Genomic DNA, 22616 nt, shown 5'->3' on the forward strand with positions numbered 1-22616 from the left:
CCATTTCTCCACACCCTCAGCCCCTGGTAGCCACCACTCTCCTCTCTGTTACTATAAGCTTAACTTTTTTAGATTCTACATATAAGTGAGATAATGCAATGTTTGTCTCTTTTGTCCTTATTTTACTCGGCATAATGATCTCTAGATTTACCCATGGCCTCACAAATGGCAGGATTTCCTTCTTTTAAGGCTGAATGATATTCTATTGTATATGTGTGTGTATGTGTGTGTGTGTGTGTATATATATATATATAATATATATATACACACATATCATACATTCTTTATCCACTCATCTGTTGATAGACACTTAGCTAGTTTCCATATATTGGCTTTTTATAAATAATACTGCAATGAACATGGGAGTGCAGATATCTCTGTGAGCTAATGTTGCCCGTCCCTTCTGGATACATACTCAGAAGTGGGATTGTTTGATAGGAACCTTGACAGACATTGAAGGGTTGACATTAGGGACAAGGGAGGAACCAGGGGAACAAGTGTGGAGGATATTACAATACGAAGGTGAGCTGTGATGGTGCATTTGATTGGACTTAAGCAGTGGAAGGAGAGAAAAATGGGTGGATTTTTAATGTATTTTTTGAAGGTAAAGCCAACTGGATTTGGCTCTATACTTTAGGATCTATTTACTAAATAAATGGGAAGATGGAACCGCCCTTATTTGGAGTGAAAAAAGAGAAGAAGCAGAGGAGTAGGTTCTTGAGGGAAGAGCAGTAGCTCAGTTTCAAGTCTGTTAAATTTGGCATCAGAGGTCAAGTGGGAACTTGAATACACAACCCTCATGTGCTCCTTCACCTCACTTCTCTGAGCCAAAAGGTCTGTATCTAGGATCCTTCAAAGCTGACCACAGTGATTTTGACATCTGGAGTTTCTTCTTATCCTAGATCACACCAATTGTTGGAAAGTTACCACCTGGACTCCACAGTCGTCTCTATGATCTTACTATTCCCAGGCTTAAGCCAATATTCTCTTAGGTGTAAAGGGCCATTTTTGCTCTCTGTTTTGTGGGCTTTGATTTAAACAAAGCATTTCTGATTGATAATTACATGTTGCCCCTTCCCTGATAAATTTAAGGTTTTTAAGGGAAAAATCATAGTTTCAACTTCTTTAAATTTCAAAAGTTCAATGTCATTAATACAGAAAAGGCATAATGTACACTTGAAAAACTGACCAAATATTCTGCGTGAATAATGTGATATAGTTACAAAGGTGACGTGAGGAAGGCACAGTTCCAGATTTCAAGAATGATAAGGTTGAAATGAGGAACATGCAGCACAGAAAGAAAAATTTAAAAACAAAATAAAATGAAAGAAAGGAGCAAATATTGGTTCATGGGGAGATGTTTAGCATAGAATGGGAAACACATTGATATTAAATACCAAGAGATTCGAAGCTACTGAAGAGTCAAAAAGCTCAATTTTGATCACTTGTAAGGAGTTTAGTTACAAATCAGTATTGTGGAAATATAATTTATCTCTTTCAATAAGCATCTCCTCTTTCTTGTATAACATCTTTTATGAAACAAAACTGTCTTGCAAATAAAACTGGATCATACTCTGTACTTACTAAACTTGGCTGAATGTACTTTTAATGAATGTCAAAATAGTGTTAACAAATGTGTTTCTATGGAAATAACAAGAAGTATGATTCTTCAGTAGAATTCAGTAGGTGGCTGTAAGAGAAGATGGTCATATTTAAGAACAAATCATTTTGTGGTAAATGAACAAGCAAAAATTTGACGAAGTAAAAGGAACCTAATGATTTTTTTTTGGATAAACGATGAAATGCTCTCTTTGTCAAAGCTGTTGCTTTTCTATATTAACTAGGAAGACACTTTACTGTATTTCCTCAAATGCTTTTCCATGACAGCTTTCAGCTTTGCCTCTTAACACTATCCTTTCTAGCTATATTCTAAAGAAGGGACCCTTGCTTGCTCCGCTTGATGTAAAGAGCAGGTCAGTAGTCCAGAACCACCCTTTCTCGTTTACTTTTTTATTTTTATTTTTTGAGCTATAAGAAACTGACTTGGTGGATATGGTTTTTCTTAGTGTCCTTAGTTTTAGGGAGAATATAGTTACTGCTGCGTTGTTCCACATGGAACAAAGTACTGTGTACTGAAACATACCCTCTACAAGGCAGGCTAATTCCACTTTCATTCTTTTTCATACCACAGCAGACTATACAATGTTTTTATCTTGTCCAAAGGAACTTTGAGAGTATTCATTTGAACAATCAGATTTTATAATTGTTGTCAGCCCAATCACAATAGCAGATTACACTCTTCAGACACTCTTAAAAATCACCTTCTATAAAGTGCAGACAAAGTTATTTTGTTATTGCTATTTCGTTTTTCTGTTCTTTGGCATTTAGTTTTGATTTTAATTTTCTTGCTTTACATTAACCAAAGATTATAAAGCTGCCTGTAAAGATTAACTTTCTCATGAATAAATAAATAATATGTAAAATTATGTTTATAATACTATCCATATATATATATATAATTTACTTATATTCCATATAGAAAGTATATCCAGGTGAATTCACTATAAATAAATGAATTTTTGTGAGCTCAATGTATATCCAACCTCCTAAGAAGACTGCTACCAGAAGAATTATGCTGAAGCTACATTTATAAAGAAAGTCTCCTTCTATTAAGAAAACAAAATCACTTGATGATATTATCTTTTACTTATATCTAGATTTTCTTCTTTTTTACTTAAAAATCATACATATAGAATTGAAGTAGATAATACTCATGGACATCCTGGGCAAGGAATAATGAACTAAAAGAATGGAATACTTTCAATTGATTGATTACTGTTGTATAAACAAGGTAAAGCTATAGTTTCATTCAATACATATTATACTGAAATTACCTAATTTATTTGCTCAAGCACCACGAGGTCCATACAAACCAATCCCTACTCTGAAGTTTATAATCTAGTTAAGAAACACATTACAATGAGAAATAATTAAAGAAAATAGAAATAAAAAAGCATGCAAACTGAATGTAGAGAATAAATATAAAAATCACTAAAAAGAGATTTTGGGGTTGATGAATAGTTAAGAGGGTCTGGGACATGTGGAAGATGTTGAGGATGAAAATTTTGGATAAGCAAAGGCTGTAGAGAGACCCCAAGTAATAAAACTAAAGTGAAATGAGTGTTGGTAAGAGTTGAAGAAACAAAGAGGTTTCCAATTTGCATAAAGAACAGTAATGAAGAAAAGTAGAAAATTGTTACATTATTAAAAGTGAAATCTAATAGTGGGTGATCTTAAAATGCACTTGAAGGGACAGACAATAAGGAGCAAACTACAAAAGTTAATGGTGAGTATGTCAAAGGAAAATTTAAAAAGTAGATGTGCCAAGAGAGACTGGCAACGAGTAACTTCAGGTGGGAAGATCAGGTACCTGGAAAATTATGTTAATTTAGAGGTGAAGGTAGTCTAGACCATGTAGCACAGAGGGAGTAGCTAAAAGGCCTGAAGTTCTTAACAGAGAAAAACAGAATTTGGGGGGCTCAGTCAATGTGGGTGCTCTCCGATTAGCCTTGCATGGCAGGTCCAAACCTCTGTGTGAAGCACTCTCCCCTATACGTCCACTTTGAAAACAGAATGTCAGCTCCAAGAAAGCAGGATCTAGCTTGGGTTTCTTTTTTTGTTGTTGTTTGTTTGTTTATATTGCTGTCTGTTTGTTTGTTTTAACTGCTACACGGCCAATGCCTAAAACAGAGTCTCACAACATAGGTTTGGTAAATATTTCTTGAATATTTACTATTTTAAAATATAGCTTAAAGTCTATTTTTCTTTTCAAACTTTCCCTAGCTCTTTCAGTTAGCAAAACTTAATGTGGAAAACAGATTTTTGGAATTAAGTAAACCTGTAGTCAATTATCGGAGAAGGCAATGGCACCCCACTCTAGCACTCTTGCCTGGAAAATCCCATAGATGGAGGGGCCTGGTGGGCTGCAGTCCATGGGATCGCTAGAAGTCAAACACGACTGAGCGACTTCACTTTACTTTTTCACTTTCATGCATTGGAGAAGGAAATGGCAACCCACTCCAGTGTTCTTGCCTGGAGAATCCCAGGAACAGGGGAGCCTGGTGGGCTGCCATCTATGGGGTTGCACAGAGTCAGACATGACTGAAGTGACTTAGCAGCAGCAGGCTTCCCTGGTGGCTCAGTCGGTAAAGAATCTGCCTGCAATGTGGGAGACCTGGGTTTGATCCGTGGGTTGGGAAGATCCCCTGCAGAAGGACATGACAACCCACTCCAGTATTCTTGCCTGGAGAATCGCCATGGACAGAGGAGCCTGGTGGGCTGCAGTCCACGGGGTCACAAAGAGTTGGACAGGACTGAGCAACTAAGAACACACACGGAGATTATCAACATAAAGTGCCTAGCTTATATTCAGGCACCTATTAGTTACCCAATGCACATAGTTATTAACTAAGAGCAGGTATCACTCAATCATATTCTCTTCCCTGTGATCAAATTTTTGTCTATTTCTGATTTACAACATTTATCACTTTGTAATATAGTTATGATATCTATCTATCTTCTCTGCCGCAGTACATCAACTTTTTAGTATGTCAAATACCAATTGCTTTAATGTGCCTAGGAAGCGTCTCTCTCAAAATTTGGCATAAGCCTTTTCTCAGTCAAGTGTGTTTTATATACTCAACTAGACTTCAGTACTTTTGCTTCATGTCTATTCCTCTTGTATCTTAAAAGTACCTAGGTTAATGTTTATCTTCACTCCTGGAGTATGAGCTCCATAAAGTCAGGGGTGTTACCTTCTATTTATAAATCCTGTGTGTTGTTCAGTCATGCCCAACTCTTTCCAACCCCATGGACTGTAGACTGCCAGGCTCCTCTGTCCATGGGGATTCTCCAGGTAAGAGTACTGGGGTGGGTTGCCATGCCCTCCTCCTCCAGGGGATCTTCCCAACCCAGGGATCAAACCCAGGTCTCCCACATTGCAGGCAGATTCCTTTACCAACTGAGCCCTCAGGGAAGCCCAAGAATACAGGAGTTGGTAGCCTATCCCTTCTCCAGGGGATCTTCCTGACCCAGGAATTGAAGTGGGACCTCCTGCATTGTAAGCAGATTCTTTACCAGCTGAGCTGTCAGGGAAGCCCTGGTCCCTAGTAAACTACCCTGGGCATACATATTCATCATAGGCAATAGGAGACGAGCATGAAAATTATAAACAAGATATCTTCTACAGAATTTATTCCTAGAAGTAGAGCAGGGCCTGGTGAAAGAAACTGAATTCAGATAGTTTAGAAACTCTGTCCAGCAGAGAGTTTTGATTAAGGATCCTAGGTACCATGAGAGTTTAGAGAAGCAGTCCTCACTATATATATATATATATATATATATATATACACACACACACACACACACACACACACTTGCTTGGACATTGAAAATAGTGGCCACTGCATTTTATTTGAGAGTTGGCCTATGTACTTTCAACTCATTCCTGATGCCAAGAACCAGTGGTTATTCAAGAGCACTCACTAAGCTCTCACAGTGTGCAGAGCATAAGGTTGTAAAAATAATCATTAGACATGGAGAGACCCGTCCCTTCTGAGACTGGCAATATAATTAGACAGATAAGAAGAATGAAATGAATGTACTCAGAGTCAATTTCATATCATATTTTCAGATAAAGATGACATTTCGGTGATATCACCATGATATCAAGGAATAATACTTGGATGTGGAAATTCAGCCAAAGCAATGAAATCAGAATCTTTCAGTTGTCATCTGGTATCTTGTAAAATAAGAAAATATTGCATTTTCTGTTCATTTCAACTAGTTGTTGTGGGCTTAGCCACAATGAGTAATGAGTAAGCTTTTTTACTTTACTCCTTGAATCTAAATTTATTATCCTACTTAAATTAAGTAAGAGATATCTAACGGAACATTGTAGGGCATTTATAAAATTCAAAAATATAGTCATGTATTTGAACAAAAGCATTGATTTTTTTTCTGGAAATTATGATGCTTTTGAGCATCTTACAACAAATCCAAACCTTAGTTTCAAATAAAGGAAATAAAGTACTTTGCCTATTAAAATTATATGAAATATATATATTTTAAAGTATGGCCTCTGGTAGATAGGATATTCTGTGTAAGTAGGACAAATTTCATTATTTATTGATTCATACCTACTAAAAAAAAGAGCACATTATTTTATTTTTAAATGAATGGTATTGGTAATATGTAGCTATTTTAATATACTGATGCCAACATAAAACTTAAATTTTTCATTAATCTTTCAGAATGGTTTACAAACATTGAGGAAAAAGTATTTTTCAGTATTATACTACATTCACTTTTTAGTATTATGTAATTTACTTTGATACATTGTTTTTCAGGGTTATTGTTGGAGAATTCAATGTCACTGAAATGCACATTTAGCAAAATATAAAATTAGTTTTAGTTTATAACATTTAAAAAATAATGTAAATTGGGTTCACATTAATTTTTGACATTGGATTTTTATGCCTATAAATGCTTGACTTAAAAAAAAATATATATATATATATGTAAAATCAAAATGACCATCTCAAAGAGATTTAACTTAAATGGCTACTAGCAGACCCTGAGCAAAATGAAATGATCAATACTCCTCTTAAAAAAAGCAGTGTTGTAATTGTCAAGTGAAATTATAAGGATCTCAGAAAGATGTGCAAACCAAAGATAGAGTAGCGGCAGCGCGCCTGGAAGTGGCTAAGCTCCCAAGCAAATCATCTCTATTAGTTCCTATTCATGACTGAAATTACGGTTTTTTTATCTGTTCATAACATGCAGCATTTTTTAGCCTCACATTTCTAAGCATTTTAGCTTTTGCTGACATAAATGCATTCCCCAAATAGAATGTTATGAGAATCTTCTGCTAGACATTTAAGCCCATTTGTGCATTTCTTTTCAAGATACTTTCTTTGAACCTTCTAACTGTGAAAGGCCTGGGAAGGTGGTGTTAGAATGAACGAGAACTTGTTTTCTAAAGCGACACTGTAGACACTTAATCTACCGTTAAAAAAAAAAAAAAAAGTCACAGCTTCCTACCTTGAAAACAAACATCTCACGGCGAAGAATAGCTAGAGTGTTAAAGTTCCCATCGCAGATGTTGGGTTTGGCTCCAGGATACGAAGGTCTGCCCGTGGGAGGCCGCGGAGGTTTGGGCCGGTCGTTTTTCCTTGGGTCAGCGGGAGGAACAGAGCGGTGTGGGGGCACCGTTGGTAGAGGTCTTGTTGGTGGAGGAATCTTGTCAGGCGGACCTTTTGAAAATATGAGGACAGCACTTGGCTCAGTTAAAATTGGAAGAGTGCTAGAAAAAATGCTACAGAGGACAGTCACTCATCAGTGAAGGGTTCTGACTAAGTGAGCTAAGAGGTCTTTAAGATTGTATATTTACTGAAATAACAAACCATTGCCAAGTCCATCAGAGACTGTCTTTATCATGCTGAATTCTAGATCCAAGTAACTAGGCCTTCTTTGTTAATTTTTAATGATTTTTTTTTTTTAATAGCTTCACCACAGTCCTTATTGGATATGGTGCTTTGAAATCTTTTTTGGAAGTAGGTGGTATATTAATAATAAATAAATTAAAATGAATACTGGAACCCTGCATGTAAACGCTACTAAAGTCAATCCTAGATTTTGAAAGATGATTCTGTGCAAATATTTCTAAACATTAACAAATCAAAGTTTATTCTATCCTATGTACCTAACTGTATTTTATAACCTTTTCTTGACTTTCATTATTTTTTTAATGAAATGTTTTGACAAATTGCTAGACTAGTGTTTCATTTGAATACTAAATCTAAAACGCCTATTGATTAAAACACTACGAGGTAAAATATTAATGTGAAGAAGTATTTCTAAAAGGGGGTTTCTAAATCAAGCCAAAGTTTATACATGTAATCTGCTACAGATGTAAAGCATCATTCCTCAAGGGATTTATGTTTTAAAAGAGAAATACAGAGCTGTTCACACTTAATATTTAGATATGGAAAGAATACTCTTTTGCAGACCTTCAGTCTAGACTACTAACTCATGAGGTCATGAGAAAGAGCCTCCTTTCAGTTAACTACTTCGGCAGAATGTCTGATGACACCCGCATAGGCAGAGGCTAGCTCATTCAACATATAAGCCATTTAGTTTTGAGTCCCAGACATTTCTGTTTTCTCAGTAGCACCCCAAAAAAGAGCAGTAACAAAAATTGACCTTTTTTTTCCCCAAAAACTTATTTTAACCCTGAGAGAATTCTCACCACTTTGAAGTTGAAAAACTAATAAATGAAAAACAAATTAGTGAATTTAAACTATGATACTTGAAAAATGTAAATTATAGTTTCTGAATACTGAATATTAATATACGTACAGCACACATTTACCTTTGCATTGTAAAATGAAAGCTTCATTTTATTAATTTAGTAAAGCATATTCTGTACATGTAAATTATAAATGTCAAGTTCTTAACAGTTAAATTTTTGTGTGAAATACATGTCTTTATAAAAGTCAATGGCCATGTTGAGGGAGTTAGGATTTAAATATGTGTAATAGTCTCTCTCCCTTTTGTCTTAATTTTCATTCATTGACTGAATCCCATAAATTAAAACAATTTTACTCTACTATAAATTTATTTTGAATTATGTGTGAAGAAGACTCTTGAGGGTCCTTTGGACTGCAAGGAGGTCCAACCAGTCCATCCTAAAGGCGATCAGTCCTGGGTGTTCATTGGAAGGACTGATGCTGATGCTGAAACTCCAGTACTTTGGCCACCTCATGTGAAGAGTTGACTCATTGGAAAAGACCCTGATGCTGGGAGGAATTGGGGGCAGGAGGAGAAGGGGACGACAGAGGATGAGATGGCTGGATGGCATCACCGACTCGATGGACATGAGTTTGAGTAAACTCCGGGAGTTGGTGATGGACAGGGAGGCCTGGCGTGCTGCGATTCATGGGGTCGCAAAGAGTCGGACATGACTGAGCAACTGAACTGAACTGATGTGTTAGTAAACTTAGCCATTTGTTATTTTTCACTCTTAGTCAATAACTACATGCTTTTGAGTTTATTCTGTTACATCCATTACACAAGATTATTTTCAGCATTTTCAAAAGTGGTTTGTTAGGATCTAACATCAAATATCAGTGAGAATCAATCTGTCAGCTTTTATCAAAGTCTCAGTCTCTTCCAGGAAAGTCTTCTAACTCACTGTGTTTATTGGTTATATTAATTTATTATATTTTACCTGAATTTTAATACTAAAGTTTATCAGATCTTTACTATAATTGCAGGTTTCAATTAACTCAGGAAGGAAAGTTTATCAGTGCCTAAGCTTTCCCATAATCTGCACATTAAGATATCTGCGATTGGTGCCAACTAAACTTGACTGATAGAAGACTTTTGCCAATAGATCAGACTTTCATTCAATATTTTTCTCTCTAATACAACACTTAGAGCACCTATCTCAAAAAAGACAACACAGGAATTCTATACTTCACTACAGAGTTAATCAAACAGAATCAGTGGTGACCTACCGTATATCTTCTGGATGCCCTGTAAGTCATCACTGGGCAGTTTGAAGTTGTCGGTCTCCATGTACTGGTAAAAAGGGGCCATGATGGCAGTAGGGTCGTTGGAGTGTTCCAGCCCCAGAGCATGTCCCAGTTCATGAACTGCCACAAGAAATAAGTCATTTCCTGTGCAAGTGAGAAGAAAAGGCATCATTAGAACTAATATCCAAGTATAGAATTGACAAGGACAATTGGTATTACCAAAATTTTACCCAAGGAAAATAAGAGGAACTCTTTAGTTCAACGATCAGTGTGATTTTTATCATTGGATTACCTTTGGGTAAAATCAAACATGTTACTTTTAAAAGAAGGGGCAGGGTTGGTGGTGAGGAGGTAATGATAGTGAAGTCACAAAAATTTAGAAACTTAAAGAGGAATAAAGAACAAAAGTTGAAGAGAGAACAGTAGCATCAGAAATCGCTACTACTGCTGTTGAAATATCCTAGAAAACATGCAATATACTATATCTCACTTATGTGATCTTCATATTGGACATAATTCTAACAATAATTCAGCAAAAAATACAAGGTACAATCCCTACTTTTACACAAATGAGTAGATTAAGGCATAGGGGGTGACAAATTTTGTCAACAATAGTAAGTCTTTGTATTTACATAGCTGTGACTAGAACTCAGGTTATTATAATTCCTAGAATATGGTTATCTTTCTTACCAGCTTAGAATATAGGAAAATAGGAGTGTAAAATAAAAGTCATAGGCTAGCAGTCATAAAACTAGAAATCTAGTCTTAGCTCTGCAAATACAAATTCTAATCAATTAATGCATGATCTGAACAAAATATATTTATCGTAGAACCCTCAGAGACAGTTAATTTGACTTTGTGTAATCAGACCCCTGCGGATGGCCTCTACATGCTGTCTACTCTTGGATCATCATAAGTCAGCGCCTGAGAACAGAGCCAGTCCTTCATGGATATTTGCTCATTCCAAAAATTTAATTGAGCCTCATGAGTATCAACGAATTGGGGCTGTTATTCTTCCAAGAGTTATGTTTCTAAGTGATAAGTTTAACATGACTGAACATAAAATGCAGTTTTAGGCAGTTGACTTGTTACAAATGCTAAAGAATTCAGTGGACTTCCTGAGTCTCACTTTAAGGAACATTCCTTTCCAACCACTTTTACAATGTAATCACTGTGGTAATTACCTGCAGAGGGCTATTTTTTTAAACATGAAAACTGGATGCATAACCAGTACTTTTTTTAATTCCATTCTGGAGTAGTCTGTCAGAGGGAAGGGGTGAAACTGTGGGGCTGACTGCACAGAGAAAGGAGCTGTTCAAACATTTCTGGGGCTTACCTGAGTTTCAGAGAATATCTGTTTAAATATCAGTGGGGAACAAATTAGAGAGGCTTAAAAAAAATAGAAGTTAAAAGAAAAATAATATAATTTGTATTATCTGTAATAAAAATGTTGACTACCTTTATTAAGTTTACTAACTCTGCACTGGGCCTTTTGACCTGTATTTTCTCACTTAATTCCCACAATTCTCCAATCACTATAATCATGTCCACTTAAAAAATGAGAAAACAAAGCTTGGAGACATGAAATACAATTTGCAAGTTCATGTAGTAAGACATAGGTGGATTTCTGTCCTCCTAACATTACATTCTAATGGGGGAGACCAGAGAGAAACATGATAGAAAAGTAAAATAAACAGGATGTTACATAGTGAAAAATGATACCGATAAATAATAAGGCAGAAAAAGAATAAAGTCAGAGAGGAAATGGAGCCTAGAATATACAGGGAATTTTAGAGAACAGTAATGGTTTTGCTTTCTAGGCTGACTGCAGTGGGGATCATTGAAAGGTTTTGAGCTGAGGAGGGACATAATCTGACTTACATTTTGACAGGATCATTCTGGAAACTACTTATGATAATCAAATGCAGTGGGCAAGGGGCTCGGCATGATTAAATCTCTGATGTTAGTGTAATAATTCAGGCAAAGATACTAGTGACCTGGCCCAAAGGGGGTATAATGAAGGTATACAGAAGCAGTCAAATTTTTGGTACATTTTGAAACAAGAATCACATAGCTTCTTAAAAGACAAAATGCAAGGTGTGAGAAAAAAAAAAAGTAAAAGATAACACCATGTCTTTTGACACCAGCAACTTAAAGAATGAAGATACCATTCAATGGACAAAACACTAGGAAACTTATCATTTGTTGCCTTGCTTTTTTTGTTTGGTGGAGGTGAGAAGTGGACAGCCTTACCAGGAGCTCATTCTTTGAGTATTAAAAATGGCCATAGAAAATTTTTCGAGATTCAAATAAATAAGAGAGTGAGTGTTGACTTGCCAGGGCATTTATCTCATGTAAGGAAGGAAGTGATTACATTATGGGATGAAGGATTGTAGCAAGATATGGTGATAAGATTAAGATCATCTCAAATGATGTTGTGAAAGGATATTTGGTGTCATGAGGCTAGTAAGAGTGAGCTGGAGAGATACTCTGTGGCAGTCATAACAGATATCAGAAATTGAGATTTGTAAGAGCAAGGTCAAGGATATACCTGTGGGAGTGAGTCTCTGAGTTAGAGTGGAATACAAACTCATTGGATGGGAGATCCAATAACTTAGAGGGCTGAACACTGGAAAAATTTATCTACATGACCATTGAGATCACCAAGAATTAAAATAAATGTGGTATTTAGCAGGGGAAGGAAAGAGTAGGACAAATTGAGAAAGTAGCATTGACATATATACACTGTCATGTGTAAAATAGATAACTAGCAAGAAGCTGCTGTATAACACAGGGAGCCCAGCCTAGCACTCTATGACGACCAGGGGGGCTGGAATATAATCATGACCAATTTGCTCTGTTGTACGGCAGAAGCCAACACAGCCTTGTAATTATCCTCCAGTTGAAGTGATATCGAAGGGATTAGGGTCAAACTGGGAGATAAAGTCATCAAGGATTCGGGAGAACAATGTGGCTGCTGGTAGACGACTACAACAAGGAGAGACATGACAGAACAGTCCAACAAAATCAGTCACAGCTTGATATTTCTACGGAGGATACTGGGAGTATGATCTTGAAGTGGCATTAAAAAGAAAAGAAAATATAAGAGGGCATGTATCATAGCTCACGTCCTGCAGTAGAAGGAATGTGGGGGAGAAAACAGCTAGCATTTTGAAGCAATGGAGAGACTAAGTTTAGTTACCGAAAGAATCTAAAGGGAACATTTTCAAAATAAGTTGATTGCTATTAAAGAGGTTTTGCTGACAATGGACTTTGAACATCTCTGGAGTGAACAGCTTCAGCAGAGAGAAGGAAGGAAATGAAGGCAGAAATGGCAATGTACAAATCGTAAGAGAATGAGAGTCCCAGGGGAAAGGGCTGGCCTGTGCTTCCTGTGGTAACAGATGAGAATGGGAGGAGAGGGCCTGAAAATAAACCTCATGATCCCAAGGTATCAAACAAAAGAGATCACTATTACTTTAAGAATACATTTAAAGGGATTAAATAACATAGACAAAGCAGGGAGTGAAATTTCAGGGGGTATACAGGAGGAAAATGTATAATGGGAGAAAGGACAGCTTCCTGCACCCACTTTTGCTTCAGTTTTTGTTATTTTTCCTCTGCCTACAAGATACTTCCACATTCTTCAGCAAGATAGCCAAGATCTTTTATCCATATTCCTTTCTCCTCCTTTACAACATTATTTCCTATTTCTTTTCCTTCTGATACCCTCTTTCTAGTTATATAAGTATGTGCTTGCTCAGCCCTGAAGGTAAATGCATGAACTGTCTTCCTCCTAGAATTGAAACATGCCTTCCTTTGCTTGGTGTGTTAAAGTTAAGTGAAATGAAAGTCTCTCAGTCGTGTCCTACTCTTTGTGACCCCGTGGACTATACAGTCCATGGAATTCTCCAGGCCAGACTGGAGTGGGTAGCCTTTCCCTCCTCCAGGGGATCTTCCCAATCCAGGAACTGAACTCAGTTTTCCCGCATTGCATGTGGATTCTTTTACCAACTAAGCCACAAGGGAAGCCCTCTTGGTGTGTTGGATGCATATCAAGCTGACTTGGTGTGAGTGCTCAAATGTTACCTTCTCTATAATGTCCTTCCCCGAAGGGGTACAATTACCACGTGCTCTCTTTTTGCTCCCATAACCCATTGTGCATCACCTTATCATAAAATTCAGTAGCATTTTATTGTCATCATCTCTGAGTAGGTCTTCCCAATGAATTCTGAACTCTTTAAAGACTGAACTTGTGCATCATGTATCTTCACGCCTTCAGTTCAAAGACATTGTCTGACATCTAGCAGATGATTAATCATTAAATGAAGTCACTCAGTTGTGTCCGACTCTTTGCGACGCTGGGGACTGCAGCCCACCAGGCTCCTCTGTCCATGGGATTCTCCAGGCAAGAGTACTGGAGTGGGTTGCCATTTCCTTCTCCAGGGGATCTCCCTGACCCAGGGATCGAACCCAGATCTCCCGCATGCCAGGTAGACGCAGGCAGACGCTTCCCTGGTGGCTCAGAGGTTAAAGCATCTGCCTGCGTCTTCCTGGAATGCAGGAGACCTGGGTTTGATCCCTGGGTCGGGACGATCCCCTGGAGAAGGAAATGGCAACCCACTCCAGTATTCTTGCCTGGAGAATCCCATGCAGGGAGGAGCCTGGTAGGCTACAGTCCATGGGGTCGCAAAGAGTCAGACACGACTGAGCGACTTCACTTTCACTTTCAATCATTAAATGAGCTGAATGAGTGAATGAGTTCGCAGGAAATGGAGGACTAATTAGAATTTGAATAGTAAAGAACAGAATGTCATTTCCACCTAAATATAGTTCAGATATTTTTCTTCCTCCCACAAAATTTATTGAAGTACAATTGACAAAATTGCAAAATATTTAAATTGCACATTGTGGTAGTTTGATATATGTTTACATTCTGAAAGGATTCTCCTCAATGAGTTAATAAACACATCCATTACCAGCTTGCTTTCTTTGCGGTGAGAACTCTCTTATCAAATTGCAGTGATAAAATTCAGTGTCATCAACTATAGTCCCCATGCTATACCTTAGGTCCTTAGGAATTATTCATCTTATAACTGAAAGTTTGTCCTCCTTTAACAACCTTTTTCTGTCTGTCCACTCCCCAGTTTTTTTTCAGACTATCATGGGTGGAAAGAGAATGAAATGAGGTAAGAGAAATCTGAGGAGACCACTACTCTTATATGGCATCAGACAGTGGGACTAGAATACGCCAGCACTCAATAAATGTCACTAAGTTGCTCAAAAGTGCCAGAAGATAGTTGTGTTTGAAGTAACGAAAAAGGCTATGGTCTATAGGAAATTGGAGAGTGCAGAACAAGCTTGCTTTTGTAAAATATTTTAGAGGAGAAATTACAATGATTGGAGGGACTAAGGATTGAGAGTGGGATGTTCACAGTGTTTTGATAGTGGAAAATCAAAAGGCACAGGAGGTCAGATTTACTGGAAAACAGGACTTTGAAAGATTACATTTTGAGTTAAAAATTAAAAAAAAAAATACAACGAAACATGCTCTTATGGATCATCCAGCAAGCATGCACTAGTCATAGGCAGAGATAACAGAAAGAAGAAAGAAGTCATTTAATTAGAGACGTAGGAACCATGGGAGTGTTTGTGAGTATGCAATATATGAGAAGGCTTCAGATTGTGTCTCAGAGAATACTCACAGGTGGGAGGAAGTAGGGAGGAAATGAATCACAGTTATTTTACATGTCAGACATCTAACACCAATTCTGGAATGAGCACCTTTGTGATTTTATATCAGAGATATATTCATTAAGATACAAATCTAATATTGATGAGATACTGCAACCACAAATAAGGTGCAAAGTGGTAGGACAGGTGTATGCTCAGCATCTGGGCATACTCATGCCCAGAAAATACATTAAAGGGTCTTAGGAAGCATTACCAGAGAAGGTACTGGTACCCCACTCCAGTACTCTTGCCTGGAAAATCCCATGGATGGAGGAGCCTGGTAGGCTGCAGTCCATGGAGTCGCTGAGGGTCGGACACGAATGAGTGACTTCACTTTAACTTTTCATTTTCATGCATTGGAGAAGGAAATGGCAACCCACTCCAGTGTTCTTGCCTGGAGAACCCCAGGAACGGCGGAGCCTGGTGGGCTGCCGTCTCTGGGGTCGCACAGAGTTGGACACGACTGAAGCGGCTTAGCAGCAGCAGTAGCAGCAGGAAGCATTACTACCAATAAAGCTAGTAGAGGTGATGGAATTCCAGCTGAGCTATTTAAAATACTAAAAGATAACGTTGCCAAATTGCTGCACTGGATATGTCTGCAAGTGTGGAAAACCCAGCAGTGGCCACAGGACTGGAAGAGGTCAGTTTTTGTCTCAATTCCAAAGAAGGATAAGGCTTAAGAATGTTCAAACTACTCTACAATTGTGCTCACTTCCCATGCTAGTAAGGGTATGCTCAAAAGCCTTCAAGTTAGGCTTCAGCAGTACTTGAATTGAGAACTTCCAGATGTACAAGCTAGGTTTAGAAAAGGCAGAGGAACCAGAGCTCAAATTGCTAACATTCTTTGGAACATAGAGAAAGCAAGAGAATTCCAGAAAAACATCTGCTTCTGATTCATTGACTATATGGAAGGCTTTGACTGTGTGGATCACAACAAACTGTGAAAATCCTGAAAGAGATGGGAATACCAGACCACCCTACGCATTTCCTCAGAAACTTGTAGGCAGGCCAAGATGCAACAGTTAGAACCTTACATAGAACAACTGACTGGTTCAAAATTGGGAAAGGAGTATGTCAAGGCTGTATACTGTCACCCTGTTTATTTAACTTATATGCAGAGTACATCATGAGAAATGCTGGGTAGGATTAGTTACAAGCTGGAGTCAAGATTGCTGGGAGAAATAACAACAACCTCAAATATGTACATGATACCACTCTAATGGCAGAAAGCAAAGAGGAACTAAAGAGCCTCTTGATGAGGGTGAAGGAGGAAAGCGAAAAAGCTGGTTTAAAACTCAATGTTAAAAAAACTAAGATCATGACATCTGAAACCATCACTTCTTGGCAAATAGAGGGGTGGAAAAGTGGAAGCAGTGACAAATTTTCTATTCTTGGGCTCAAAAATCAATATGGATGGTAACTACAACCATGAAATTAGAAGACACTTGCTTCTTGGAAGGAAGGCTATGACAGCGAATTGAAAAGCAAAGACATCACTTTGTGACAAAGGTCCATATAGTCAAAGTCTTTCCAATAGTCATGTATAGATGTGAGAGTTGGACCAAAAAGAAGGTTGAGTGCCGAAGAATCGATGCTTTTGAACTGTGGTGTTGCATAAGATTCTTGAGAGTCCCTTGGACAACAGGGAGAACAAACCAGTTAATCCTAAGTGATGGCAACCCTTAATACTCATTGGAAGGACTGATGCTGAAGCTGAACCTCCAATGATTTGATCTGATGGGAAGAGCCAACTCATCGGAAAAGACCCTGATGCTGGGAAAGACTGAAGGCAGGAGGAGAAGAAGGTGGCAGAGGATGAGACGGTTGGACAGCATCACTGATTCAGTGCACATGAACTTGGGTGAACTCTGGGAGATGGTGAGAGACAGGGAGGCCTGGCGTGCTGCAGTCTGTGGGGTCAGTGAGGAGAGAACAAATTAGCCAAGATGGCATTTTGAGGCTCTCTTGCCCCACATTTTGTAAATAACGACTATGTAACAGCTGAGATCACTTATAGCACTGCATGTGCACAGCACAAGGTACTCACTTCATCATGGGCTGCTTTGTGCAATACTCCTGTATGAATACAGCTTCGCCATGAAAGCCCTGGCTGCTGCTGCACTGGGACTACATTGGAGCAGCAACATGGTTATGCTATATGAGGTTATGTTATGGCTCCATTATGGCTTGGTTATGGTTATGTTGTGGCTGCTGCTATGGCAGCTGTGCCAGCCAGGAGAGAAGAAATGTGTCTGCAGTTCCTACAGCTTTTCTTATCTTCTTCCAGCCTCTTCGCTCACACCTTGCCTACTCTGGGCTCAAAGAACAGCATGCATAGTGTTAACAGTGAGACAAACAGGATGAGAAGCAGTACAGGTTCACAAAGAGTTGGATACGACTTCACAACTGAACAAGAACTACGACAACTGCAAAGAAGTTGCAAAGTAGTAGGACAGGTGTGTGCTTAGGGTCTGGGCATACTCATGCTTACAAAATACATGTACATTTGGCTGGAATGTGCTATCAGTGTGCTAAAAGTGAGAGAAATTTTTATCAAAGCCAGACCTAATGACAAAACAGCAATCCATCAAGCTTACAATGGACCAACAAAACAAGGCAGTGTAACCAGGAGCAGAAGACACAAAGGTTTGCAGTCAAGGTTCCCAAGATGCTATGGTGACATCCAAGCTTGGCAAGATGATAGCACTGATTTGGAAAATACCCTTAGACTCTCCTGCCCTTCTTTTATCAAAACAGATACAACTTCTTTGTCAGAAAGTCCCAATGTGATTCTTACAGGGATTATGTCTTGTCTTTATTCTTCAAAAGGAAATAAATCCAACCTTCATAACCTTCCTCCTGTGTATTATGTCCCCTTCCCTAGGAAAAATGTAACCTGAACTTTGTTCTTAGATAAATAAGTAGGAATTCATTCTTTCTCTCTTGGTCAGATAAGTATCACTGTTGCTGCTGCTGCTGCTAAGTCGCTTCAGTCGTATCCGACTCTGTGCAACCCCAGAGACGGCAGCCCACCAGGCTCCCCAGTCCCTGGGATTCTCCAGACAAGAACACAAGTGGGTTGCATTTCCTTCTCCAACGCATGAAAGTGAAAAGTGAAAGTGAAGTCACTCAGTCGTGTCAGACCCTCAGCGACCCCATGGACTGCAGCCCACCAGGCTCCTCCGTCCATGGGATTTTTCAGGCAAGAGTACTGGAGTGGGGTGCCATTGCCTTCTCTGAAATATCACTGTTAGCCATGTATCAAACTTTTGGACCTTGTTGAACTAACAAGTACTTCAAATCTCTCACAGGAAAACAGTGTTTTATTCACTTTTTGTTTTCCTTTCAGCTAGTAAGAGAAATGAAGAAAAAAACCACAAAAAGTAAGACAAGGTGATAACAGCAAAAATCATATTTCATATATCTATTCACTTCAGATTAATCCAATTTCTTCTAAGCATCTTTCCTAACAGTGGAGTCATTCCTTGTTTAAGAAATAAAGTAAGGCTTTAGAAGAAAATTAATAGGCTTAGGACATGAACCCATGACCTATTGAGTTTGCCACAGTACTTTTAATCAGAAGTACTGGCTAAATGCTCCAAGTAATTACCATCCTTCAGATGACTGGCAATAATATAATTAAAACTTACTGAAGATTCATAACAGTTTAAAAGGGTAAGTTGTTAAGTAAAGTACCAGTCTGTAGTTTGAATTCTACTTAGAACAAAAGTTTTTGGCCCATGATGAATTTTAGACAATTAAAATGCACCAGACTTTTTGCCTAATGATGAAAATAATAACTGCTTCTGTAACTTATCATTAATTTACATGATTCAAGATTCTCAACTGCAATATGCCTTGATCTTATCAACATGCAGGCGACAAGGGTGAAATCAGCTTAGTGGCTCTTAATACAGAAATAGTACTTGCTTCTTTTGTAAGATTTTGAGATTTGAGTGTGTTGTTTTCAATTGAATCCCTTATCTTCTTCACTTTTTATACTCCAATATAATTTCAGGACACTGAACTGTATATTATTAAATATAATGCATTATTTAAAATTTCCTTGTCATAATTATGTCTTTATATTTCATTCTGAACTTTTTCAACCCTCCATTCATTTCCATATGCAACTCCTTCTGCTAACGGCATACCTTGAATATCAAAAATGACTATACAATATTTCATATGTAAAAAATGTTATATGTAATCATGACATTCATAATCCTATAAAAGTATTAAAACATTAGCATCACTAAATCAATCTCTGTTTTTGCCCTTACCTTTGACTGTCCTGGTCCCTCCAGAGGCAATCACTAACTTGAATTTTAAATTTCTCAATCTCCTGCTTAATCAAATATGTGTCTTTAAATAAATTATAGTTTTATAAATGTAGTATCATTCCGAATGTTGTCTTCTGAAACTTTCTGAAGGTCTGGATTTGTTTTTCTAATATCTTTTTGTTTACCTCTGTCAGTCTTGCAAAAATTTTTAACCCTTCAAAACAAAATTCAGAAACACCTCTTCTGTGAAGCTTTGTCCACCTCCCCAGGTAAATTTAGTTTCTCTGTCTCTGTGTATCCTTGGCCTTTTGCACATAACTTGATTGTAACACATATCATAATTTCCCTGACAGCTTCTGATGCATGGAAATACTTAATATTTACTTGTAGGTAAAATGACTGGGAACACATTTGAGCAAATTCATAATTTTTATTTAAATATGTAATTTAAAATACTCGTCCATGTCTAGAAACAAAACTCAGAAATCATCATGAAATCTCTGATTAGTGGTAGTTACCTCAGTGCCTAATAGATAAATAGGACGGGCCTTCTTAAACTTCTGTTCTTTCAAACTATCCACACACTGGTTTTGCCAGTTGAGAAGCTAAAGAAATACATGGGAGTCAAATCTCCAAGGTGGCCCAAATGACTCCTACCGCCTGGTGTTTCATTATACATACTTGCTGCAGTAGAATATGGTAGAAGTGATGCTATGTGATTGCCAAGGTTAGGTCATAATATTCATTAGGACTTCCTTCTTGGTTATTTGTCTCTGGAGAATTAGTTCCCATGTCCTGTAAACAGCTGTCTATGCAGAGGGTACATGTGGAGAACCAGAGCCTCCTACCAAAGAGCTCCAGGAGAAAGCTTGGAAGTAGATTTTACAGCCTCTTCAGATAACTGCAGCCACAACCAATAATTTCACTACACATTCGCATGTACCTGGAATCAAAACCCCCAGCTAAACTGCTCTTGGATACTTTACCCGCCCCTGCTCCACTGAACTGTGTGAGATAATAAGTGTGTTAAGTTGCTAAGCTTTGGGGTGATTTATTTTTTATGCAGTAACAGATAAGTAATATGGGACATTTATGCACTCTAATTCCTCACTATGGGGTTAGGATTAGGAGATAGGAAAGATAAGCTTAAAAAAAATTGGGTAGAAAAATAAGCTACTCTGAAGCATCTGATTATTTGTACAATAATCCTGATATATATATATATAAAAAGGTGTCTTAAATATTGTCCAGTCCAATTATCTCTACATAAAGTGAAAGGTTTGGTGATAATTCTAACTAAATTTGAGAAAAATCTGTGACTGCAAACTTTCACAGATAAAAATATCAGCTATTTTGCTGCCTCATATGTTTTTGTCAAATATATAAAACCTGATACTTTGGTCGCCCCTTTATTTCTATTCTCTTGGCATCTCACTGAAAGAGAGGGCCTGTTTCTTGGTGGTGGTTTAGTCGCTAATGCATGTCTGACTCTTGAGACCCCCCGGGGCTGTAGCCCACCAGGCTCCTCTGTCCATGGGATTCTGCAGGCAAGAATACGGGAGTGGGGTGCCAGTTCCTTCTCCAGGGGAACCTCCCCACTCAGGAATTGAGCCCGGGTCTCCTGCACCACAGGCAGACTCTTTCCCAACTGAGCTATGAGGGCCTCTTTCTTGCTAGCCAGTAAAACCTGGGGTCCCTGCTGAAGAGCCAGAAAAGCCTGGGACACGTGTGAAAAAATAACAAGAATAAAATGCTATGTGTTGACCACTTATTATGAACTAGAAGTATGTCACTGAACTTGTCACCGAAACCTCATGACTGAACGTTCTCACTCCCTCCGCCAATGACGCTTTTGAGGCCGCGCTACTGGCTCGCTCAGGCTCTCCACACGGGAGCGGCCGCACCCTCCAGCATTCGCTCAGGCTCTCCACACGGGAGCGGCCCCACCCTCCAGCATTCGCTCAGGCTCTCCACACGGGAGCGGCCGCACCCTCCAGCATTCGCTCAGGCTCTCCACACGGGAGCGGCCGCACCCTCCAGCATTCGCGCAGGCTCTCCACACGGGAGCGGCCGCACCCTCCAGCATTCGCTCAGGCTCTCCACACGGGAGCGGCCGCACCCTCCAGCATTCGCTCAGGCTCTCCACACGGGAGCGGCCGCACCCTCCAGCATTCGCTCAGGCTCTCCACACGGGAGCGGCCGCACCCTCCAGCATTCGCTCAGGCTCTCCACACGGGAGCGGCCCCACCCTCCAGCATTCGCTCAGGCTCTCCACACGGGAGCGGCCGCTCCCTCCAGCATTCGCTCAGGCTCTCCACACGGGAGCGGCCCCACCCTCCAGCATTCGCTCAGGCTCTCCACACGGGAGCGGCCGCACCCTCCAGCATGGCCGCCGCCTCTGGACGAGTCATTCCCTACTGAGCTCTGCGAAGTAGGGCGGGAGAGAAGCTGATTTCGGGTAAGGTTTTCACATGTCCCTTATTTCCACTTCACTCTCATTAAGCCTCCAGTTCCTCAAGGGTCTGGTGCACTTCCGTTGCCTTCTTTCTGCCTGCTGTTCCTGGTCTCAACATTTCCTCATTGCCCAAGGGTCTCAAGCTACCGAATGACTCCTTGGCACCTTCTCTGGATGCTTTCTCTCAACCAAGTCATAGTTAACACGATGAAAAAAGCTTATTATTACAATAATTTATTACTTATTATCATACATGAGTTAATATGAGGCAATGAAGTTACAATTTTGAATAGCGTTTACCTGTGTGCCATGCAAATTTGACCGTTTTGTTTAATGACAACTCTAATTTTCTTTCACATATGCTCAAACCTTTAAAGTGTTTTGTTCTGTTAAAGTGTATAGTATTATGAATGACGTCTCCAGACTAGAATTAAAGGAAACAAAAAGTTTTTGTAAAGTGTTAAAAAAGCAACACAAAGAATATCAGTTAATATTCACATGTAGTATGTCTCACTATATTAGTTAAATTTTGTTATTATCACTATTTTC

At 38.8% G+C, this 22616-nt stretch overlaps 1 protein-coding gene across 1 annotated transcript in view; it reads right to left on the reverse strand.

The window, feature by feature from the left end:
• MMP16 (matrix metallopeptidase 16) overlaps positions 1-22616 on the reverse strand; it is a 391105-nt gene that overhangs the window by 87314 nt on the left and 281175 nt on the right. Inside the window, exons 5-6 of the mRNA XM_025265002.3 lie at positions 9579-9740; positions 7102-7313 (exon numbers count right to left, since the gene is read on the reverse strand). Of these exons, the coding sequence (XP_025120787.1) occupies positions 7102-7313; positions 9579-9740 (374 nt within the window). The remainder of the gene's footprint in view (positions 1-7101; positions 7314-9578; positions 9741-22616) is intronic.

Source organism: Bubalus bubalis, chromosome 15 (assembly GCF_019923935.1).
Source record: "Bubalus bubalis isolate 160015118507 breed Murrah chromosome 15, NDDB_SH_1, whole genome shotgun sequence".
Lineage (NCBI taxonomy): Eukaryota > Metazoa > Chordata > Mammalia > Artiodactyla > Bovidae > Bubalus > Bubalus bubalis.